Here is a 22,018-nt window from a genome sequence, read left to right as displayed (position 1 = left end):
TATTTTTACGTTTTTGTTTAGGGACGTAAAGGTCTTGACTTTAGTAGTTCTGAGTTTCTTGCAACACCAGCATCTTGTTCTGAGATTGGGGGCGAAATTGCATGGCTACCGTGATCATGAGTTCTTTTGCTCTGATTCTAAAAGAAGTAAATCGGGAATTGCTTATCGAGGAATACACTAAATTGACGTAGACAATTAGTATTTTTGGATTTTCATAAAAAAAAAAATTAACATTCTATCTAGTATTTTAACACCAGTTTTGTGCTGTGAATAACTCTGCAGTATTAGCTACTTGGATCTGTGTAGTTTAACATTTAATTGAACACAAGTATATCTTAGTATATCCAGTGTGTTTTTAATAACATCTCGGTGTAACATTCTCCATGGTTCCCCTTACCAACAGCGAGTCGCGAAGTACAGAGCAGTGCGAAACTCTTGAGCCGTTGATCGCCTAGTGTATTCCTTAGTAAGCTTCCTGTTGCCTGTATTTAAAATGGGGAATAGTATTCTTCTTGTCCTCTGTAAAATTGATTACTTCTCTCACCTTTTCTTCTTGCCTGAGGTCTGACGTACTTTCAATCTTACTGTATTTCATAGATTTTTTCCTCTTGTAGGGTTACTTTATTTGACGAAAAACAAAGAACAAATGAATTGCTAAAAATCATTCATTTTAGATATTGATTATATGGCCGGAGTGTTTTTTTTTTTTATTTATATAGTTTGTGTGATTCAATACGTTATGTATTTTGGGTGATAATGTGTGTGGTACATACCATCTTTCATTTATAGGTTGCAAGTTGGTTGACTTTCCTTCATACTTCAAGATTCAAATCATTTAATTCCAGTAACATTTAAGCAACTTTCTTCTATATAAGCCTATTGAAATGCTTTTTATACATATAAAAATTAGCCATATCCCCTTTCATTAATTGAGATCATGCAATGTTGAAGAATAACTTCGCTGAATAATTACACCTGTTGTGTGTGAACTGCAAATTTGTCATGGCTGATGAAAACTGTAAAGTGTAAGAACTTTTGATAATTGCAGTAAATATAATTTTCATTTACAATGTGACGAAGAGAGTTTACCTAAATACTGTGATGCAAATTTAGCAGTAAAAAATGTTGATTAAGATTTTGATCACACCTAATGTATTTGAAATAAATTGTGCCATAAATTTTTAGCTTTGTAAACTGTTATTAAGTTCTTAATGGGTCTAGTCTCAATTACAGCACAGTATGTTGAATTAGGCTAAGGGTGTACACAGGCATTTTGAATATGTTTTTATTCAATTCTCCCATGTTGAGGAATTTTAAAGGACTCCAGACCATACCACAGTGTTGACTGAAAATGGCACAAGAAAAGAAAGTTGCCTTTTTTAATAATTGATCGGAATCCTACCTAAGGTACTAAAGCTACGTCAGGTGTTGACGCAGGAGAAGGAGATTTAGTTCATGTGGACTCAGGCGAAGTGTCTTCAGAATGATTAATTTTTGGAACAAATCTGTAGTTTCCATTTAAAAAAGCTGTGAAATGAGAGAAATGTAAAAGTTGATGCAGCAATTTGTTGTATACTACCTCTCGAATTAGTGTTAGCCCTTTTACCCCCAAAGGACGTACTGGTACGTTTCACAAAAGCCATCCCTTTACCCCCATGGACGTACCGGTACGTCCTTGCAAAAAAATGCTATAAAAATTATTTTTTTCATATTTTTGATAATTTTTTGAGAAAATTCAAGCATTTTCCAAGAGAATGAGACCAACCTGACCTCTCTATGACAAAAATTAAGGCTGTTAGAGCAATTTAAAAAAAATATACTGCAAAATGTGCTGGGAAAAAAATAACCCCTTGGGGGTTAAGGGTTGGAAATTTCCAAATAGCCTGGGGGTTAAAGGGTTAAAAAAGCTGTGAAATGAAAGAAATGTAAAAGTTGATGCAGCAATTTGTTGTCTATTACCTCTCGAATTAGTGTTAGTAATGCAGTATATTTCTTCTCTAGTTATTACAAGATTTGGAAAATAAGGCCAATGTAGAAGACAAGGAGCTGGTTCTCGTAGTCACAGGGAGAATTTGAGCCCAAGACATGACATATAGTATGACACTACTGGTGCATACATACATATACCAAAGGCACTTCCCCCAATTTTGGGGGTAGCCGACATCAACAAGAAACAAAACAAAAAAGGGGACCTCTACTCTCTACGTTCCTCCAGCCTAACCAGGGACTCAGCCGAGTTCCTGTAAAAAAAAAAAAAAATCCTATGAGACACTACTGGTGAGGTGATAATATATCCTTGGTTCTTCAGGAAAGTAAAATGGACATGTAGTATCATTTTACTCAACTTTGATTACTATAAAAGATAGGAAAAGTTTTGGAAATAAACAGCGTTTGACTTATCTAAGGGTGATATTTATGAAGTAACATCAGAAATGCTACGTAAATTGGAGGATGTTATTGCTATATGGTACTAGAAAAAGTCATTCATCAAGATTTGCATCATGTCAGTGGCTGGTATATCGGAAGAATTTAAGATATTTACACCCATCACTATCAGTTCTGTCTTATTCTTTATGGTAATGGTATAAGCTGAAATAAAGATTACCGACGCATTTACAGCAGATTCAAAGAAAAAAGTTTTTAAAAATGGGAGATTTGAGTTGGGTTAAAACTAATTATACGTAAAACAGAATTTAAGATGACAAAAAGATGCAAGAAAAAACGTGCATTTAGGGAAGTGTCTATCATTATATTGCAGTGGTAATGCAAAACTTCACTATGTACAGTCATGAATATTGTACAGTACTGTACGAAAATCAAATCCTAGAAGCTCCGGATTGGCTAATGTATATTGAGCAAGGGATTTTCATTACCTGAAATGTTGAAGATCTAGCAATGAAGAAAATGACCTTGGAGGACGTATTATAAAACATATATGATGTCTTGGCAGGAAACAAGAACATAAGGTTTATACATTTCTTATATGTGCAGCAGAAGTTATTAGCACTAACAAAAATAAAGGAGATTTTGGGTAGAAATAGACACTATTATTATGACTAGCTGAACTACAACCCCAGTTAGAAAAGCAGGATGCTACAAGCCCAAGGACTCCAATAGGGAAAATAGCCCTGTGAGAAAAGGAAATGAGGAAACAGAATAATGTGCCTGCTTGTACCCTCAAGCAAGAGAACTGTGAAGATGAAATGAATAAGAAAGTTTGAGTAATGAGAAGATATAAAGGAAGAATGGCAAAGAACTCCATAAAGCTCGACTAGGTGGGAGTCGAGACAGAAAATACATAAACCAGAAAATAATGACTGGAATATGTTTATAGTCGAACCCCATACATGGAAAACCTTACGTGATAGTATTGAAGATGATGATCTCTGGATATGGAGTTATTCCTTTTACAAGGACAGTTGAGTCGCATGCAATTATTAGGTTTGTTTCTTTGTGGAAGACAACTGGATATACTTAGATTATACATACATACATACATACATATACCAAAGGCACTTCCCCCAATTTTGGGGGGTAGCCGACATCAACAAGAAACAAAACAAAAAAGGGGACCTCTACTCTCTACGTTCCTCCAGCCTAACCAGGGACTCAGCCGAGTTCAGCTGGTACTGCTAGGGTGCCACAGCCCAACCTCCCACATTTCCACCACAGATGAAGCTTCATACTGCTGAGTCCCCTACTGCTGCTACCTCCGCGGTCATCTAAGGCACCGGAGGAAGCAGCAGGGCCTACCGGAACTGCGTCACAATCGCTCGCCATTCATTCCTATTTCTAGCACTTAGATTATGTAACTATTTAAGTCTGGTTATGTATGATAAAAGCAAAGAGATTATGATTTGCAATTTTATTTTTATTCATGCAGTAGGGACCCTGCTTATACATTATTCAGTAATGTAATAAAATGAAATTAGTATTATTATTATTATTACTAGCTGATCTACAACCCTAGTTGGAAAAGCAAGATGCTATAAGCCCAAGGGCTCCGAAAGCAAAAAGGCTGTTGCCTCCCCGAGTCATTCTTAAATGAAGAGTACGGGTGTGTTGATAGTTTACAAACATTTACATATGAAACATGTCTCATTTTCCACTATATTTTATTCATGATAAGTTGATGATATTACAGATTAATATACTATACCTTTTCACCGTCTCTATGACATTAGTGGGTTTAAAATGGTTCTGTATTTACTTTAGATGAGTTGTAATTCTCTTAAAAAGCTTTGGAGTGCAAAGTGTATAGTGTAATTGGAGTTTTTAGATGTATATAGCTCACTTATTGTATAGTACAGTATAGTTTTTTTTTAGTATTATAGAATTGAATATTAAAAAGCCTCAAGCTCTTCTTTATGGGATTTGAAGAATTTAATTTGTTTGTATAAAGAATTCTAAAGCAGAAATGTTGCATGTACTTAATAATGCATATACGGTTTGGCTACTTGATGCTTCTTGTTTATTTTTTAGTCTTTAAAGATCACATTTTAATGGTAAACTTCAAGTATTCTTATAAATCTGTCAATAGGCTGTTTGTCTGGTTGTCATATATGGTATTTATTGATAAACTATTTTGATGTTGGTAAGTCAGCATACTATTGGGATTCGATGTCTCGGTTTTAATTAGAAAGGACTGTGTGTTCGTCACAATTCAAGGGTTCATTTATCAAGTTTAAATTTAGTAGCTGGAGTTGCATAAGCTTTTAAAATCTTTACTTGTTTTAAGGTACGTTTAGTTTCATGGTCTTTTGTACGTTCTGTGGTCATTTGATATCGTTGCCATTATGTTAGCTGGATCTTTTGAAAGCATTTGGCATTATATTTTTCTGCCCAGAGAGCATGGGAAAATGTACCAGGTGTTTTAAGACTCCATATTAAGTTTAAGATTGAGCGAGAGAGAATTTTGTGTGTAATTATAAGTCATTTACAATACAATTGTTGTGTAAATTCAGAAATAGGAAGTTTATGTAATCACAGAATATTCAGTTGTGATTTACATTTTTTATATAAACCTTTTCTGATCTGGGACTGGGTTGGACTTTGGCATTGTATAGTTACTTGTATTTGGAAGCCTTCAGCTCCCCGAGTTCCTACTGGTTTTTATATATCGTACCTCATTTATCATGCTTTGTTCACATGTAATATTCAGTAGACAGTAGCTCATGGCTTTAATATATACAAACATCGCAGATGTAGGGACATGAGATACAATTCTTTTATAGTAAAACCCTCAAATACAGAATATATATTACATCATTTTGCACATATGAAAACATTCATAACAGTACTCATTTTATCTGTCATCTATGCGTCATTATGGTATGGTTTGGGATTTTGATTTGTGGTATTATGTACACAATGCTTAACCCTTTTACCCCCCAAGGACGTACTGGTACGTTTCACAAAACTCATCCCTTTACCCCCATGGACGTACCAGTACGTCCTTGCAAAAAACTGCTATTTAAAATTTTTTTTGCATATTTTTGATAATTATTTGAGAAACTTCAGGCATTTTCCAATTGAATGAGACCAACCTGACCTCTCTATGACAAAAATTAAGGCTGTTAGAGCAATTTTAAAAAAAATATACTGCAAAATGTGCTTGAAAAAAAATAACCCTTGGGGGTTAAGGGTTGGAAATTTCCAAATACCTTGGGGGTAAAAGGGTCAAGTACGTAAAAAGCATCTCTCGTATGCTGTCATGTAACATATAAATTTGATTTGTTGGGCAATGTAGATGATTGCTTGCTTTTGCCACATGTTTTGTGAACACAATATGGTCCTTAAGAACAGTCAGTGATATTGAGTGGGCCAAGATTCAGACAAATGGAAAAACACACACAAACTAACACTTCATCTCCATCACCCAGGTAAGTTATCGTGGGTGAAACTGTAAACAGGTTCACATGCAGTCGTGTTCGGTATTATCTCGCGATTAATTACTTTTTTCTCATCCAGGCAAAGATGACATTATGAAATGTACGTTTTTAGTCTTTCTTAGTAACCGTATATTTTTTAATGTATCAACTATCATTAGAATATTTAAAATGCCTGAAATACAGTTGTTGTGAGTTTATTTTGACATTAAATACAATTACATCAGTAGAAAAAGATGACATTTGACATAATATACAGTACAGGTACATTACATACAGATAAATTTGTTTCATTACAAGTATACTTTGTATGGTAAAACATGCTGGCAGTAAGTTTCTCGTCATTTGAGACGTACTGTTTTGGGAAAATGAAATTTGTTTACGTTAAATGGTACAAGCACTTAATGAAATAATATAGTGTGTCATTGAAACATAATATAATAACAAGTTTGAATGTTTTAAATGTACATGTATGATTCTATCATGTTTGAATTTAAATGCTTTGATATTTACAGCTTATAATTGATATATCAACATGAAATATACACTGGAAAATATTCTACACTACAGACCCCGTTTTGTGTATATTAAAGCAAATTGCTACTGTATTTCTAGGTTTAGGTGAATTGTTTTTTGATGGTTCATTTATTTTTTTCACGGAAACTCGTATCGCCTAAATTATGAAATCTTTCCGTGAATTTCTGTTCGTATTCATCTTTATATAAATTTTTTAATTAATTACTGTACTGTCTTAGCAATCTGTCTTTGAGTATGTTTGACATTACATTATTATAATAATGAATACAGTTCAATGAATTAGCTTCAAAAGCCCAGTTTTTAGAGCTGTTGCACATAATTTTCTTGACTATTTTATCCCACCAGTCTTGTGTCACCATCTTTTTTTCGTCTTTATTCCCACCCGCTTGTCACTTTTGGCTTGGATGCACGGGTCTCAAGGTTTGTTGGTCTGTTGATAGCAAAGTGCACCGGTCTTGTCACTATCGTTATTTGTTTTTATTCCCACCTGCTTGTTACTCTTGGCTTCGTATACACGGGTCTTAAGGTTCGTTGGTCTGTTGATTACAAGTGCACCGGTCTTGTTTATCTTTATTCCCACCTGCTTGTTACTCTTGGCTTCGTATACACGGGTCTTAAGGTTCATTGGTCTGTTGATTACAACGTGCACCGGTCTTGTTTATCTTTATTCCCACCTGCTTGTTACTCTTGGCTTCGTATACACGGGTCTTAAGGTTCGTTGGTCTGTTGATTGCGACTAACGTTGTCGTAGGATTATGCATGGACGGAAAATAGCTCTTGAGATATGTTTAAGATCATTGTTGCTTGAATGAAGTCATTTGGTACTTTTGAAGAGTAGGGGTGAGACATTTTATCATGGTTTTTTCTTTGAAAATATTCGGTTGAATTTTCTTTTTGATACTTCTACATAATAGAGGATATTATTTGATAATCAAATATTACTTAAGTTAGTTAATATCCTGATTTAAACCTTTCCCTGCATTTTTTATTCCTCATAGAACTTGACTCAATTTTTTTCATGTTGAAATTAGATGATTTCAAACAAAAAAAAGATTGGAAAGACAGAAAAATTTAAATTTAGGAAATATGTTAGTATTTTTAATTTACCTGTAGCTGTTTACTAAATGTGTCTGAAACTATACAGTATAATCATATACAGAGCAGAAGGATTGTAAATAATGTCATATTTTTGTTTGGTTGTTGATAATTTGAATGTAGAGAGTCTCTAAGACAGCTCGGTTTTTTCTGTACCATAATAACGATCAGTGTTCAAAGACGCAATTTATCTGTATTATGGATACCTCTTATTTTGTACCTTAAATGTGTGGTTACAATACTACTAGTATGATCTGTAAGTGTGCGGTTAGCCAATACTAAAAGCGACCAAGACTTTTCAAAGTTTATAGCAGGGAGAGAAGTGAAGTGTGCCATATGTAAATGTCTTGTTTTGAACGTGTTGATGTTCAGTACAGTACCTTGCTAGTTGTAGAGAATTCATCTTTTTTTTTTCTTTTTTCTTCAAGTACTAACATTCATTAGCAAATATATTCATACATTTTTTTCTTCATTTTGTTTGATTTCTAATCGGAAACTTCTTGCAGGGTATCATAAGTGTAGTCATCAGTAAGCAAGCGCCAGGGCCCCGCCAGTATGAAAGTATGTTTGCCGTCAGATTGCGGAATACGATTACTGGGGAGCTCCATTGGTTGCATCAGGATCTTACAATGTATCAGGTATGTTGTGTTATTATGTTTTATTATTTTTTATTCTAATTTTTCGTTGTCATTTTTTCTACTTGGAATTGTTCATGAGAGTCTTACATTTAATATCTACTAGCACCTACTGGTAATATAGCAAATTATTTTTCCAAGCTAGTGTCTCATCTTGTTATCCACCACAGATGAAGCTTGTCTCTTTGTTGCTGTAGGGGACTCAGCAGTATGAAGCTTCATCTGTGGTGGAAATGTGGGAGGTTGGGCTGTGGCACCCTAGCAGTACCAGCTGAACTCGGCTGAGTCCCTGGTTAGGCTGGAGGAACGTAGAGAGTAGAGGTCCCCTTTTTTGTTTTGTTTCTTGTTGTTGTCGGCTACCCCACAAAATTGGGGGAAGTGCCTTTGGTATATGTATGTAGTGTCTCATCTTCAAGCTTCATCTGTGGTGGATAACAGGGGAGGGTGGGCTGTGGCACCCCTAGCAGTACCAGCCGAACTCAGTCAGGCTGGGAGGAATGTAGAGAGGAGAGGTCACCTTTTCTGTTTCATTTGTTTGATGTCGGCTACCCCCCAAATTGGGGGAAATGCCTAGATATATGAATGTATGTATGTAGTATCTCGTCAAATAGCTTACAGAGTACTTATTAATCATCTACTAAACCATATATTTGCAACAACCGTGCCTCTTTCCAATCACATTTCACAAGACTTTCCATTTTCATGTTCTCTGAGAACTTATACATAGAATAAAAAATTACTGTATATCTTTCTCTCTCACTTATTTTTACATTCAAATCTCCTATCATATTCATCCTTTCATGTTCTCCAAACCCAGTAGAGCACAGATGCAAACTCCCAAAATGAATTTCTTTCACTCTATTTTCCAATTCCTTGACTACACACGCAGTCACAAGTTTTACTTAAGTTCCAATCGCTCATATCCAATCAATACTTGTACAAATACGACCACTCTCTTCATTGTACCCAAAGCCTTATTGCTGTTACTATTACCACTACTAGTTTAGCTATTTTTAATTGTCTTTTTTATTAATTGGAGAACTTTTTTTAAGATTTTCCTTTGACATTTATTGACATATTTTATTTGTTTTGAGTCTTTACTGTGCAATGTGTTTATAATGAAATTATACTATCTTAATTTTTTGTTTTTTATTGTAAAAAGTTTTTCATCACCCATACCTATCGAAAACAAATTTTTTAAAAACTTGTATCAAGTTATTTCCATTTATTATTTAAGGTATATCACTTTATTTATAAACTGCGCAGTGTAATAGATTGAACATAGATTTTTAATCCTACCTAGCAAGGAGAATCCCGTAGTGGAGACTTCCTTCCATGATATTCTTGTAAGTGGTATTCTTAGTTTTGATTATGTGGCAATAACCGTTTTTTTGGGGGCGGGGGTGAAGGATTTTTCAGGTCTGCTCATTCATATGACTAAAGGTATTTCAACTATATTGTAGTTACCAAAAAAGAATGTTTCTGGCACTAGTTGCAAAAGAAAACTGATTCTGACACCAGTTACAGAAGTAAAAAAAAAAAAAAATGTTTCCAACTCTAGTTGAAAAATAAAACTGTTTCCAACTCCAGCAAAAAAAAAAAAAACTTTCCAATGCTAGCAAAAAAAAAAAAAAAAAAAAATTCCGACGCTAGTTACAAAAAAAGTTTCTGACACTACTTACAAAAAAAAAAAAACTTTCCAACCCTAGTGACAAAAAAAAAACTGTTTCCGGCGCTCTTTACGTGCTTCATCGCTTTGAATAAACTTTCTCCTTTCCTATCTACACCTCATGTGCTGAATAATAAATTTGATTTATGATTTTGATAATGGTATCTGCCTTTGGCACCTTTTATATTGATAATTATGTTCAATAGCATCTATCTACCATATTTATTATTATAACTACAAGGTAAGCTACAACCCTAGTTAGAAAAGCAGTATGCTATAAGCCCAAGGGCTCTAACATGGAAAATATCCTAGTGAGGAAAGGGAATAAGGAACTGATAGAATAGTGTGCCTGAGTGTATCCTCCTGCAAGAGAACTCTAACCCAAGAGAGTGGAAGACCATGGTACAGAGGCTATAGCATTTTGAAATATATATTATAGTATTTATTTTTTTTGTACCCATTTATTTGACAGACAGTAAGTAACCAAAATACCGAATACAGTACTGTACTCATTCGACAGAAAGTAAGTACCCAAAATACCGAATACAGTACTGTATTTATCGTCATGAATTTTATTTTATAAATCGTGTTTCAGGTAGAGGAAAAGTATCCAGATTATCACGCGGATGATTGGAGATTCGAGCTTAGAGTACGATACGTTCTTTCTGATCTCCACCAACTATATGATAAGGACCGAAATACTTTCCTTTACTATTATGAGCAAGTAAGCAAATCGTGTAGATTCTTCTCTTGATAAAAGTAAAGTCATGAAGTTTGGATATTGAAAGTATGAATTTATATTTCTCTTGACAACAGTTTGTTTTAAAATTTGCAATTTTGAGCTTTAGATAGATTTATTAATCACATTTAGTATTAAATTCCTTTTAATCCTAAGATACACTTTGATATTTAAGGAAACTTATACAAACTGAAATAATAGGATTATGATATTCACTTATTTAAAGTTGACACAAAATGGAGGTAAACGGCTATAGAGGTAAACGGCTATCTTAATTACTTTATTATGCATTTAAAGGTTAAAAATGATTACCTGGAAGAGGAAGCTAGAGGAAATGAGGGGGTGGACCAAGACTCGGCAATTCAGTTGGCGTGTATAGAAATTAAGCGGATGTTTAAGGTAAGTTTTATCGTGTAGAAATTTGTCATTTGAGGTTTTATTTTCATCAAAGAAAATACATATTTGGTTAATTATTCTCTTTACATTACAGTACAGGATATATGTATAATATACATAATTTCATATTTTATTTTTTATTCACAAATATAATCTAATTATAGAATTTTAAGAACAAATTTGATTTCATATAAACTCTTTTAATGGTGAAGAATCTGCTCTTTAGGTATCGATTTAAGTGCATGTTTATGGTCATTCTGTTTTTCATATACTAGTTTGTGAATGTCAAAGTTTATTTATAAATCTGTATAAGGTTGCGTTGATGACCCCGCAACATTTAAATATCAAATGTGAAATTTTATTAAGTGAATTTATACTTTGTCGTTTTACTGTTCAAAAGTGCAACGATGCATTGTACGGTTGTTCAATTTACATAATTTTATGAATACAATGAGCTAAATATAATTCATAGGTTTCTTAGACTTTGTAACATAGTTCTAGATTCACTTTAAATTTAAGGTAACAGATCAATCATTTGGTTTATTGAAATCTAGAATGAAATAAATTTAGAATATCTGAAAATAAAAAATCAACCATTTTGTTTATGGAAATCTAGTATAAAATAAATTCAGATTATCTATAAATATTATTATCAATTAAGAACCTTTTTACGATGGTTTGTCAAACCAATGACGTTGATGATAACACAAACAATCTTTTCTAGGACATGAATGGCAGTACGTTGGAGAAAAAATCTAACCTGGAGTACTTAGAAAAAGAAGTGGGACTCCATAAATTTTTACCGTCGACTATACTGAACACCGTGAAGTCTAAAACACTTCGGAAGTCATTACAGCAACACTTCAAAAAGTACGGCCAGCTGTCCGAGTCCGAGTGTCTCTTCAAGTTCTTAGAGTTATTAGGCAAGAGTAGAAAATACGACCAAGAATCATTCCGCTGTGCGTTAGGGGTAAGTAGATACAGTTTGGGGTGTGTTGGAGAGGGATAGTATTTTTGCAAGGGATATTTATTAGTCATATGGTTTGTCTGCTAAAGAAGGTGATGAATGCAAGAGTTGATGGGAGAAGTACAAGAGGAAGGCTAAGGTTTGGGTGGATGGATGGTGTGAAGAAAGCTCTGGGTGATAGGAGGATAGATGTGAGAGAGGCAAGAGAGCGTGCTAGAAATAGGAATGAATGGCGAGCGATTGTGACGCAGTTCCAGTAGGCCCCGCTGCTTCCTCCGGTGCCTTGGCTTAGATGACCGCGGAGGTAGCAGCAGTAGGGGACTCAGCAGTATGAAGCTTCATCTGTGGTGGAAATGTGGGAGGTTGGGCTGTGGCACCCTAGCAGTACCAGCTGAACTCGGCTGAGTCCCTGGTTAGGCTGGAGGAACGTAGAGAGTAGAGGTCCCCTTTTTTGTTTTGTTTCTTGTTGATGTTGGCTACCCCCCAAAATTGGGGGAAGTGCCTTTGGTATATGTATGTATGTATGTATGGTTTGTCCAACTTAGATGTTCTAACCCTCTGCTTACTGAGTAGCTTATTATATTCAAAATAAGAAATCCATGCAATTAGGTGGTAATAAATTGCAAGTCTCAAAATGAAAGAGAACAAAAATTAATTGCTTTTAGTTGGTAAGCCTCTGCATGTCCATTGTTACACAGCCAGAACTGTGATTACCAATATTTCATTTCGTTCATGGTCTGTGTAGTTACTATTCATTTTATGATGCTCAATTTGGTATAATGCTAGAGCAGAAGACATGTTCTTAGTTGTGTTGTTTAGAAAAACATAACTTTAGCAAATGAAAAAACAAATTATAAATTGAAATCTGCCAAAGTAAATGAAAAAACAAATCATAAATTGAAATCTGCCAAAATTTGTCAATGGATCATAACATGATTAGGGTGTTGGATTTTGGTCCAAAGTCAGAACGTAGTTATTTTTTCATTGTAATATACATTTTTTATATTTGTGTTTATTGCTACAGTATATATTCTCTTTACCTTCCAGTCTGGCTGGTCTATACCAGTGACTCTTCTTGTTGGTCCAGCTGTAGGTATATCCTACACCACAGATTCTGCATCGAAGGTTAGTTGAGGATCCTTCAAGTATAATCGTTTACATAAAAAAAAAAAAATTTACTTAATTATATCCAGTATGTGCTGAGTTACAAACACAACTCTTTGTTTTTTCCCATCAATATTATTCTTTTGGGAGATTTAACATCTTTGAATTTGGGAAGTTAACTTTATTTTCTCAATTTTTTACGTAAATCTTGCCTTTACTACTGTATTTAATTAATTATATATGACAGCATTTTAATATTTAGTAATGGACCTGTAATATACTGGTCACATATGAAACTGCTTAAAACTTAATTGAATTTAACTAAATACATATGTTTTTTTTTATTATAGCCTCATCATATGGCGAGTTTCGAGCAGGTACAAAGTGTCGAAACACTTACAACAGACTGTGATACACATCGGAAAGCTCTTGTTCAGCTAAAGGTAATAAACAAATTAAGGTCTTAAGTTTATTGCAGTAAGCGTCTTTTAATAACCCTTAGTTTTGAATTCATGTGAAAAGTGAACGACACCTCGTAGTAACGCGGGATTTTGAGTTAGGAGAAGTCTAATTGGAAAGGGACCTCTGGTAGGGGTTTCACTCGCCCCAGTTTTAATACCAACACCCTTTAGGGGTGAGCGAGCTGGGTATATTCCTGGCATTCCATGCAACTTTTTTCTCTGGTATGTTTAGCAGTACTTATACCTTGGAAATGGTGCTTTAAGGAGAATTTCACTGGGCGACACAGGTTCCTCGCCCAGAAATAGATTTTTCCTTTGTCAAAATCCCTTTTCCAAGCTTACTGAAACCCAAATCAGGTGGTAGAATAAGTTAAGAGACTTTTGACGCTTAAACTAAATTGGATTCTTTAGATTCAAGGTTACTAGGTTGGCGGTACATCTTGCTGTAAAGTGTTTAAAGACTATTGGAAATCATTCTTTGAACTGGTTTACGTAACTTGAAAGTTTGAGTTTATGTACAGTATAGAAATAGGAATGAATGGCGAGCGATTGTGACGCAGTTCCGGTAGGCCCTGCTGCTTCCTCCGGTGCCTTAGATGACCGCGGAGGTAGTAGCAGTAGGGGACTCTGCAGTATGAAGCTTCATCTGTGGTGGAAATGTGGGAGGTTGGGCTGTGGCACCCTAGCAGTACCAGCTGAACTCGGCTGAGTCCCTGGTTAGGCTGGAGGAACGTAGAGAGTAGAGGTCCCCTTTTTTGTTTTGTTTCTTGTTGCTGTCGGCTACCCCCCAAAATTGGGGGAAGTGCCTTTGGTATGATGATGATATGAATGAATGAAAACAAGTTTAATTGACATAAGCTGAAATTGATTTTTCCTTAACAATTTCCTCTAGTTCATTCACAACTATAATTACTGGACTGTATGTAACCTCAGAAAACAAATTCTAGATTTATATTGATTGTACAAAAGATGGGCACAGTATATTGAAGATAGCCATCTTCATTATCATCTTTTCTTTTTTATTACTATACTGTACAGGGAAGTCTCTCATATCTATTATCGTACACTCCAAACCAGGTGGCTGGAACAGCAGAAGCACTTACAGTTACGTGCCCCAGCATAGCCGCGGCAGAAAGTCTTGCCGACCTGATTGACGGCTACTGCCGCCTTGTGAATAATACTAGGACATCCCTCTGGAATACTAAAGGTAAGAGGGACTTGTTATTGTAGCTGCTTGGTTCTTTTGTTGGGGGAAAACTCAGGGATTTATTTCAGTTTTGTTTGTTCTATACTGCACTTAAGAAAAAAAGGCTTTTTCTAGTTAACAGAAATGTTCTGAAGTATCCATGATCGTATTAGTAGGACTCAATAGTGCTGTTAGAGAACATCCTTTTGCTTTAAGACCTTTAGTAGCCATGGTTTTGAAACTTTAAATTGAATTTAGAAAATATTTTCCAATAAATTCAGAAGCATTTCTGATCTGTGGATGTTCCTTCGATACTTGCTGTTAATTGTGTAATTCCTAAATTGCATTAGGGCTTCTCTTTATCATAGTGTTGCCTTGGTTGGATAAGATAATAGGATATGAAGGTTTAGTTTCAAGAGAGAGTTTTTTACTTGTCTCAGTCTATCGGTACAGAATTGTTAACGTAAATCAGGCACTGAAACTTGGAAAATTATATACCAAATACAGTAGGTAGTTTTTTTTATGAAATTGGAAATATACATTTGGGGATTATGCACTTCTGAATTTGCATATCAAATATATAGGAATCCTTGCATTGACAGATGTTTTAAGATGTTAATATCTATGGAACGAGTCATACTTAGTCTTTAAATGGATACAGTACTGTAAAATCTAGCTTTTCTAGTTATTTTAGAATTAACAGGTTACTTAGGATGGCAAGGGTTTGAGTTCTGTTTGACTATTAGACCACACAGACTTTATTGTGAATGACATTTTGAAATAGGCTGTAGATAAAAGACTGATATAGTTTTAAGACTACGTGCAAGAAGATAACGAAGGTTAGAGTTAACTGGGAGATTGGTAATAATTTAGGATATAAACTAAAAATATATTCTGTCAAGTGATGGTGTTGGCAAAAGTGTGTTTTTTTGTGTGTGTGTTTTTTTTGTTCAAGATTTCATGTACAATTACTGCTTGTGCTTACAGTATATAGACTAACATTAGGCCTTGTGTGGTGAAACGGTTACAACTATTATTTTGAAATATTAACATTTTTTTTTTCTGGCCTTGTGCTTTGCCAATTTTATTGGTCTAACATTGCTAATTCACTGTGGAGAGTCTGATGCCTATGCTTACTTACATTATTTGTTTGTCTACTTACAAAATCGCATTGAGCGTTAGCCTTTATAGCTGTCGTGAGAGGATTATGAACATATTACTGATGCCAATATTTTCCCAATTAGAAGAATAATTAAAAGTTAGGATTTTGTTTCTTCATGATGTCTGTTCTTTTAAAAGATTGATATAGCATTAATTGAATTAATTTATCATGGCTATCATATAGCTTAAAGTTAAATATATTTTCTATTGGGAACACAAATTTCAATACAGCAAAGATCCCATACGAATTTCTTAAATGATATACAGAAAATACTTTGGATTTTGCTTTCCCTTGTTATTGCATAAAGAATTATTAAATGGATTTTGCTTTCCCTTGTTATTGCATAAAGAATTATTGAAGGGCTTGTAAGCATATGAAAAAATTACTAAAATCACCTAATCGAATATAAAATCATAAACTATTATCACTTCGCAACAAATGTATCTTGTATCAAGCCAGTTCGTCATCTTTTAAGAATCAGGCTATTATACTGAAAAACATATTTGAAAATCTAGTATTTTATATAAACCATTAAATACTGCTATTGTTTTGAAAAGTAAGAAAAAATATGCTAGTTTTTATATAAACTGTCAAATGCTATTATTGTTTTGAAAAGTAAGAAATAAAATATTTCATTAAATTTAGTGGACCCTTTTGAATATTCAAGAATCAGAAACCTATTATATTTTATATTGATTTGCAAATTAGGTAATTAAACGGTATAATTCTTCCATGTAAGATTGGTAACCGGGTTTATTCATGTGCATTTAATGTTTCCTAACAGCTTTGTGAATGCGTTTTTGTCTAATAATAAAATTGTTATTGGTAACGTGTATCATACGACAGTAGCTCGTATGATATTTTTGAGCTCATGTATTGAGCTGTTAGATTTATTGGATATATTATTGATTCTTGATCTTTGCTCAACAATCAGTGATGTATTGTGTTACTGAAGTAACACAACAATGTTTATATGTATGTCCACAATCATGACCTAACAATGTCTAAGGAGACTGTTTTAGTTAACAGTTGTACCTGACTTTTATTTAGATATCTTTTTGTATTTTAACTGGATTGAGAACCCTTTTGAAATGTTAAATTACCCAGATTTTTTTAAAAGGGCAAAGTTATTCATATACATATCTCTGGCAGTTATGATTAACATCTAACTTTTATCAAAATGGTTCTCTTTTCCAAACTTCATATGCATCTTATAGTCTCTCTCTTTCTATGGGCCTTTGGCTGGTGGTATATCTCAAATGGATCACATCTTTCAACCTTATTGACAGTTCCAGTCCAAACCACATGGTACTCATGATAACTATGTTAGCAGGGAATAGCAAAATTGTTTTACTTGTATATTTTAAGTTAATTGAATATGCAGTCATTTATCATTGCTTATATGTTGATAGAAGTACTGCATTGTAAATATCACTTTGGTTTCCCTATTAACATTGTACTTAAGAAAATGAAACGTGAGCAAAGTATAGCAAGAACTGTGAGACTGCCATGAGGTTTACTAACTTGACTCGTCTTTCACTCTTCTCCCTGGCGTCGCTTGTCCAATGACCGACCGACTTGCTCCCTCGGCTCGTTGGCTCGCTCATTGTTCATTACATCACCAACAATAGTTCATGTTTGGAAGTCTTTGCCATGCCCGTGCCAGACACCACAAGGTTGGTTGTTCTAGCTTGGTTTTTGTGCCTTGAATTGTGCATGCATTTACTAACTAAACCTTTAGACCAGTAAACTGCTGACCAGGTAGTCAAATATTAAATAAGGCAAGTATTTTTTTCAAGTCGGTAAGACGTACGGGATGAATGCTTAGATGTGCGCTGTATTTAACGTAGGAAACTAGTTTTGAAAGATTAGCATTTAGCAGGCTATTGGTACTAGAATACTGTACTGTATATGGGTATAGGAATTGCCTATAAACATTGAAAAATAATTGTTGTATGAACTCTTGACGTTATCGGGATAGAATTCGTATCTTTTTCCTTGAGGCTAAAGAAACATTAGAAAAGAATGGACTAGTGTAGAAAAGGCAAGGTCAATTTTTATATTTTCCTTACTATGTGGGATCTGTAGTTTTTAGACTTCCAAGCATGTTTATCGGGTCAAGGACTCGTGAATTATCTGATAGTGGGATTTTGATTCTGTTATGAATACAGTATGTTCTTCAAAAGGATAATGATTTGAATGGGAAGTTTGTGAATTTTGTCTCAGTTATGCTACACTAGTTAAAGGGAGATGCTGCTTTCCCCAAGAGAGGGGAGGATGAAGAAAGAAGTAAGGGCCAGACATACTTCTTCCATTCATGCAGTCTAAAACCGGGTAACAATGCCCTCAACCTTCTGCTACCTGTCCATTAAGGAGCCTGAGGTTAGACCAGCTGTTGTGTATCCACCACAGGGCCGAGAGAAAACGTATCGAATATTTGAGTAGAGAGTTATAAAATTCTCCTTAGTATATATAGGCAATGCCTTCTAGAGTAATGGTTAGTTACCCCCCCCCCCCCCTCTTTCCTATGCAGAATAAATTCCTGACGTGGAAAGAATTGTATTAAAACTTTGGAAAAAAAAGTTGTATACGTTTTTTAGAGCTGAGGAGGAAGTCTAAAACATAAAAAAAAAAAACATTATGGAATCCTAATCTTAGAAGGCTCAGTTGATGAACTGAAAATGTCTTAGTAAACACCTTGCTAAGAGAAATCATTTAAGGAGAGGTTTGAATGGAGGGAAATCAAATGATCAACAGTACAGCTAAATTGGTTTCAAGATTTTGATCACAGACACCCTTCCAATCTTGAACGAAACCTAAGCTGTTTCATGTTGGGCGTCAGTTGGCAGATCTCTGGATGAAGACTCCTTGCGTTCCTAAGATCTGGTGGAGCCATCAAATTGTTGTTGTTTATATATATATATATATATATATATATATATATATATATATATATATATATATATATATATATATATATATATATATATATATATATATATATATATATATATATATATATACACACACACACACACACACACACACACACACACACACACACGCACCAAGTTTTCCATACCTGACACCAAATGCTAAACCATGGTTTTAAGTTGTCTAAGCCAAGCTAAACCTGAACCACCTCTCGTTCTCGTAGACACGACACGTGCCTCTCGCAAGACCCATGCGGCCCCCTCCTAAATCATCAGCCATCTCTCGGATAAGGGAACGAATTCAACACTCAATTGCTTTAAGCGATGATATGGTGGTAGAACAATAGAATTCAATACTTTTAGGAGTCTAAAAAGTGTATTACCTTAAACTAAAAGAAAATACAAGCCTTAGCTTTATCTGGATGAAAGGATTGAATATGCATCGGATTGACAAATATTGCCGAATGGAAGACTGGTAATCACCCTGAAGTCTTAACTAAAGGAAACTATAGTCCATTTCTTTTAGCGATGCATATTTGCACCGACTCGTGGCGGTGCCCTTTTAGCTCGGAAAAGTTTCCTGATCGCTTATTGGTTGGACAAGATAATTCTAACCAATCAGCGATCCGGAAAATTTTCCGAGCTAAAAGGGTACCGCCACGATTCGGTGCAAATATGCATCGCTAAAAGAAATGGACTATAATTTATAAACATTGTGTCCACGTTAGATCTTGATGACGATTCTGGTCAGAAATTTTTATCGTACTGGACTAAACTTTCTGGAATTCTTAATTTGGTTTATTAACCCTTTTACCCCCAGGCTCTTTGGAAATTTCCAACCCTTAACCCCCAAGGGGTTATTTTTTTCCCAGCACATTTTGCAGTATATTTTTTTTAAATTGCTCTAACACCCTTAATTTTTGTCATAGAGAGGTCAGGTTGGTCTCATTCTCTTGGAAAATGCCTGAATTTAAAAAAAAAAAATATCAAATATGAAAAAAAAATTTTTATAGCATTTATTTGCAAGGACGTACCGGTACGTCCATGGGGGTAAAGGGATGGCTTTTGTGAAACGTACCAGTACGTCCTTTGGGGGTAAAAGGGTTAAATTGCATGCATTGCACTGTATCTTGATTTTTGTCCTCCGCACGTGCTTTGTAGAGCATCCGATTTCCAGAAAGGTTTGAATAGAAACCTCTTATTAGATTCCATTAGCTTATTATGGTAAGCAGTGAATTGTGATTTTGTTTACTGAAGTACATTAAACACTGCGCAGTGTTTTCTTCCGTAGAATAGGACTACTGTATATTATAGTATTTTACTGTAGCAGGTAAAATCGCTGGTAGCATTAAGTACAGTACCTATATATGCCCCATAGTTGTTTTTTTTTTCTTGCTTTTTTTTAAAGAGAAAGTATAGGATATTCAATATGTTTGGTGAAAAATAATTATATTTCCATTAATTAAAATAATTTGTTGGGATTGCCTTCTATCGTATAATTATTTCCAAAATTTTGCATAGTATGTTATGATCTGATCATAAAGTATGCTAGTTTTATTAGTATGTATATCTTACATTATTTTTATGATAGATTTTAAATTTCTGGGGTTAAGGTAAGTAAGTATATTTTTTTCCAGTTTCCTATATTGCATTACAGTATATTGGTATAGGATCAGCATTTCTCGACACCAATGTTGACATAGTTGCTTAAGTGAATAATAGAATTTCCATGTTCTTGACGTGGGTTTTGGCATAACCAGAAGTTTTTCTAACAGTTGTGTTTGGGAGTGTATCATATATGTTTTTTGTTTTGGGGTGTACTGCATAATACTTTAATCAAAAGCATTTTAAATTTTACTCAAGACTTCTTTAGAGGTATGATAATATTGTAGCTGAGGAGAAATTATACTTTTAGAAATTATTGTTAAACCCTAGATAGGTTTTATACCAATTTAAGTTTTATTTTTGTTTCATTAGAGATAATAGTTTTGAATAATGTTTGCATATTTTTATACTGCCTTTCTAAACTGAATTATGCTTATTTTTAAGATTAAAAAGGTATAATATAAAAATTGATAAAGTTGAAAAAAAACATATGCTCTGTGTTTAATGCATGGTTCTTATAAAAAAAAAAAATTCAAGTTAGCATTTTAAGTATGAAAGTAAGTAATTCAGAAGTAATTTGACCAGAGCAAAATTTATTTTCATAAATGCTAAAACGATCAGAGCCAAAACCATAGTTTTATCCATTATTTTTCCCCCTTTAAAGTTTTTTTTTTTTATGAAACAATGTTTTATATCCCCTTTGTTTAATTTTTTTATTAAAGCAAAATTTTTAACTTGCTTAATGACTTCCTGCATTATAGTGTAAACTTATTGTAAGTTTTTATAAAATCCATTATTACTGTATAACTAATATTAGCATTGTTAACTTTTATTTCTTGTTCATTAAACCTTAAGGTTCATTTAGCAGAAGATTCCATATCATTTTATCCTGATTGTCCAACATTGTTAGATCGGCCATTAGTACGTTTGTCATGTGAGATTACATATCTTGAATTATATAGCTTTAAATATTCAACACAGATATTCAAATATTTGCATGTAGGATATTCTTGTACGCATTTTCTTAAATTTAAATTATTTGTGCTTTAGAAGTGAGTGGGTCTGGTAGTAGCAGTTCGAGACAGAGCTCGGAAACTGGGGGCGAGTCGCGGAAAGCTGGCGGAGGCTCCGAGGACTACGCGGAGATCGTGGATGACGAAGGGGATTATTCAACACCAGCAAGTACGTCGTCTCTCGTTGTTAGAAGTCGAGTCTCTTTCCCTTAACGTGAAAATACAGTAGTCTATTAACTAATTATATTGCAAGCTGTTTTATTCTCTTGTAATCTTTTACATCAACTTGGTAAAACTATTTTTCATTATATTGGAATCATGTTTTCTTTAAAAATGTTTTATGATGGAATTTAATTATGTTATCAACTTACATGAATGTTAAAAAGATATTTTCTTTACGCCATTATTTAATATTCTTGAAATTTTTTTTTGAAGTTTCACGTTTTTCAAATAAAAACATTTGTAAAATTAGTGTTGTGTTTATTATTACTAAACAGAGCTTTCAGAAATAAGGTTAAACCTATGATTTGAGTAATGTACCTCACCTCTATCCCAAGTTGAAACACATACCAACTAAATGTCCCAACTATTTTATGTTCATAATGTTCTACAGGTATCCTAAATTTTG

At 34.1% G+C, this 22,018-nt stretch overlaps 1 protein-coding gene across 5 annotated transcripts in view; it reads left to right on the top strand.

Moving 5' to 3' along the window:
* Fak (protein tyrosine kinase 2 Fak) overlaps positions 1-22,018 on the top strand; it is a 50,141-nt gene that overhangs the window by 7,116 nt on the left and 21,007 nt on the right. For 3 of the 5 annotated variants that reach the window (XM_068369428.1, XM_068369427.1, XM_068369426.1), the window contains 9 exons: positions 8,027-8,158; positions 10,420-10,548; positions 10,861-10,962; positions 11,684-11,929; positions 12,974-13,051; positions 13,381-13,473; positions 14,569-14,698; positions 17,471-17,515; positions 21,428-21,559. In XM_068369428.1, coding sequence (XP_068225529.1) covers positions 8,027-8,158; positions 10,420-10,548; positions 10,861-10,962; positions 11,684-11,929; positions 12,974-13,051; positions 13,381-13,473; positions 14,569-14,698; positions 17,471-17,515; positions 21,428-21,559 — 1,087 coding nt within the window. The remainder of the gene's footprint in view (positions 1-8,026; positions 8,159-10,419; positions 10,549-10,860; positions 10,963-11,683; positions 11,930-12,973; positions 13,052-13,380; positions 13,474-14,568; positions 14,699-17,470; positions 17,516-21,427; positions 21,560-22,018) is intronic. The other 2 variants (XM_068369430.1, XM_068369429.1) reach the window with 1 other exon arrangement.

This window comes from Palaemon carinicauda, unplaced genomic scaffold (assembly GCF_036898095.1).
Source record: "Palaemon carinicauda isolate YSFRI2023 unplaced genomic scaffold, ASM3689809v2 scaffold561, whole genome shotgun sequence".
Lineage (NCBI taxonomy): Eukaryota > Metazoa > Arthropoda > Malacostraca > Decapoda > Palaemonidae > Palaemon > Palaemon carinicauda.
Note: the sequence above shows the minus strand (reverse complement) of the source record. Positions and strands in the feature narration are given on the sequence as shown.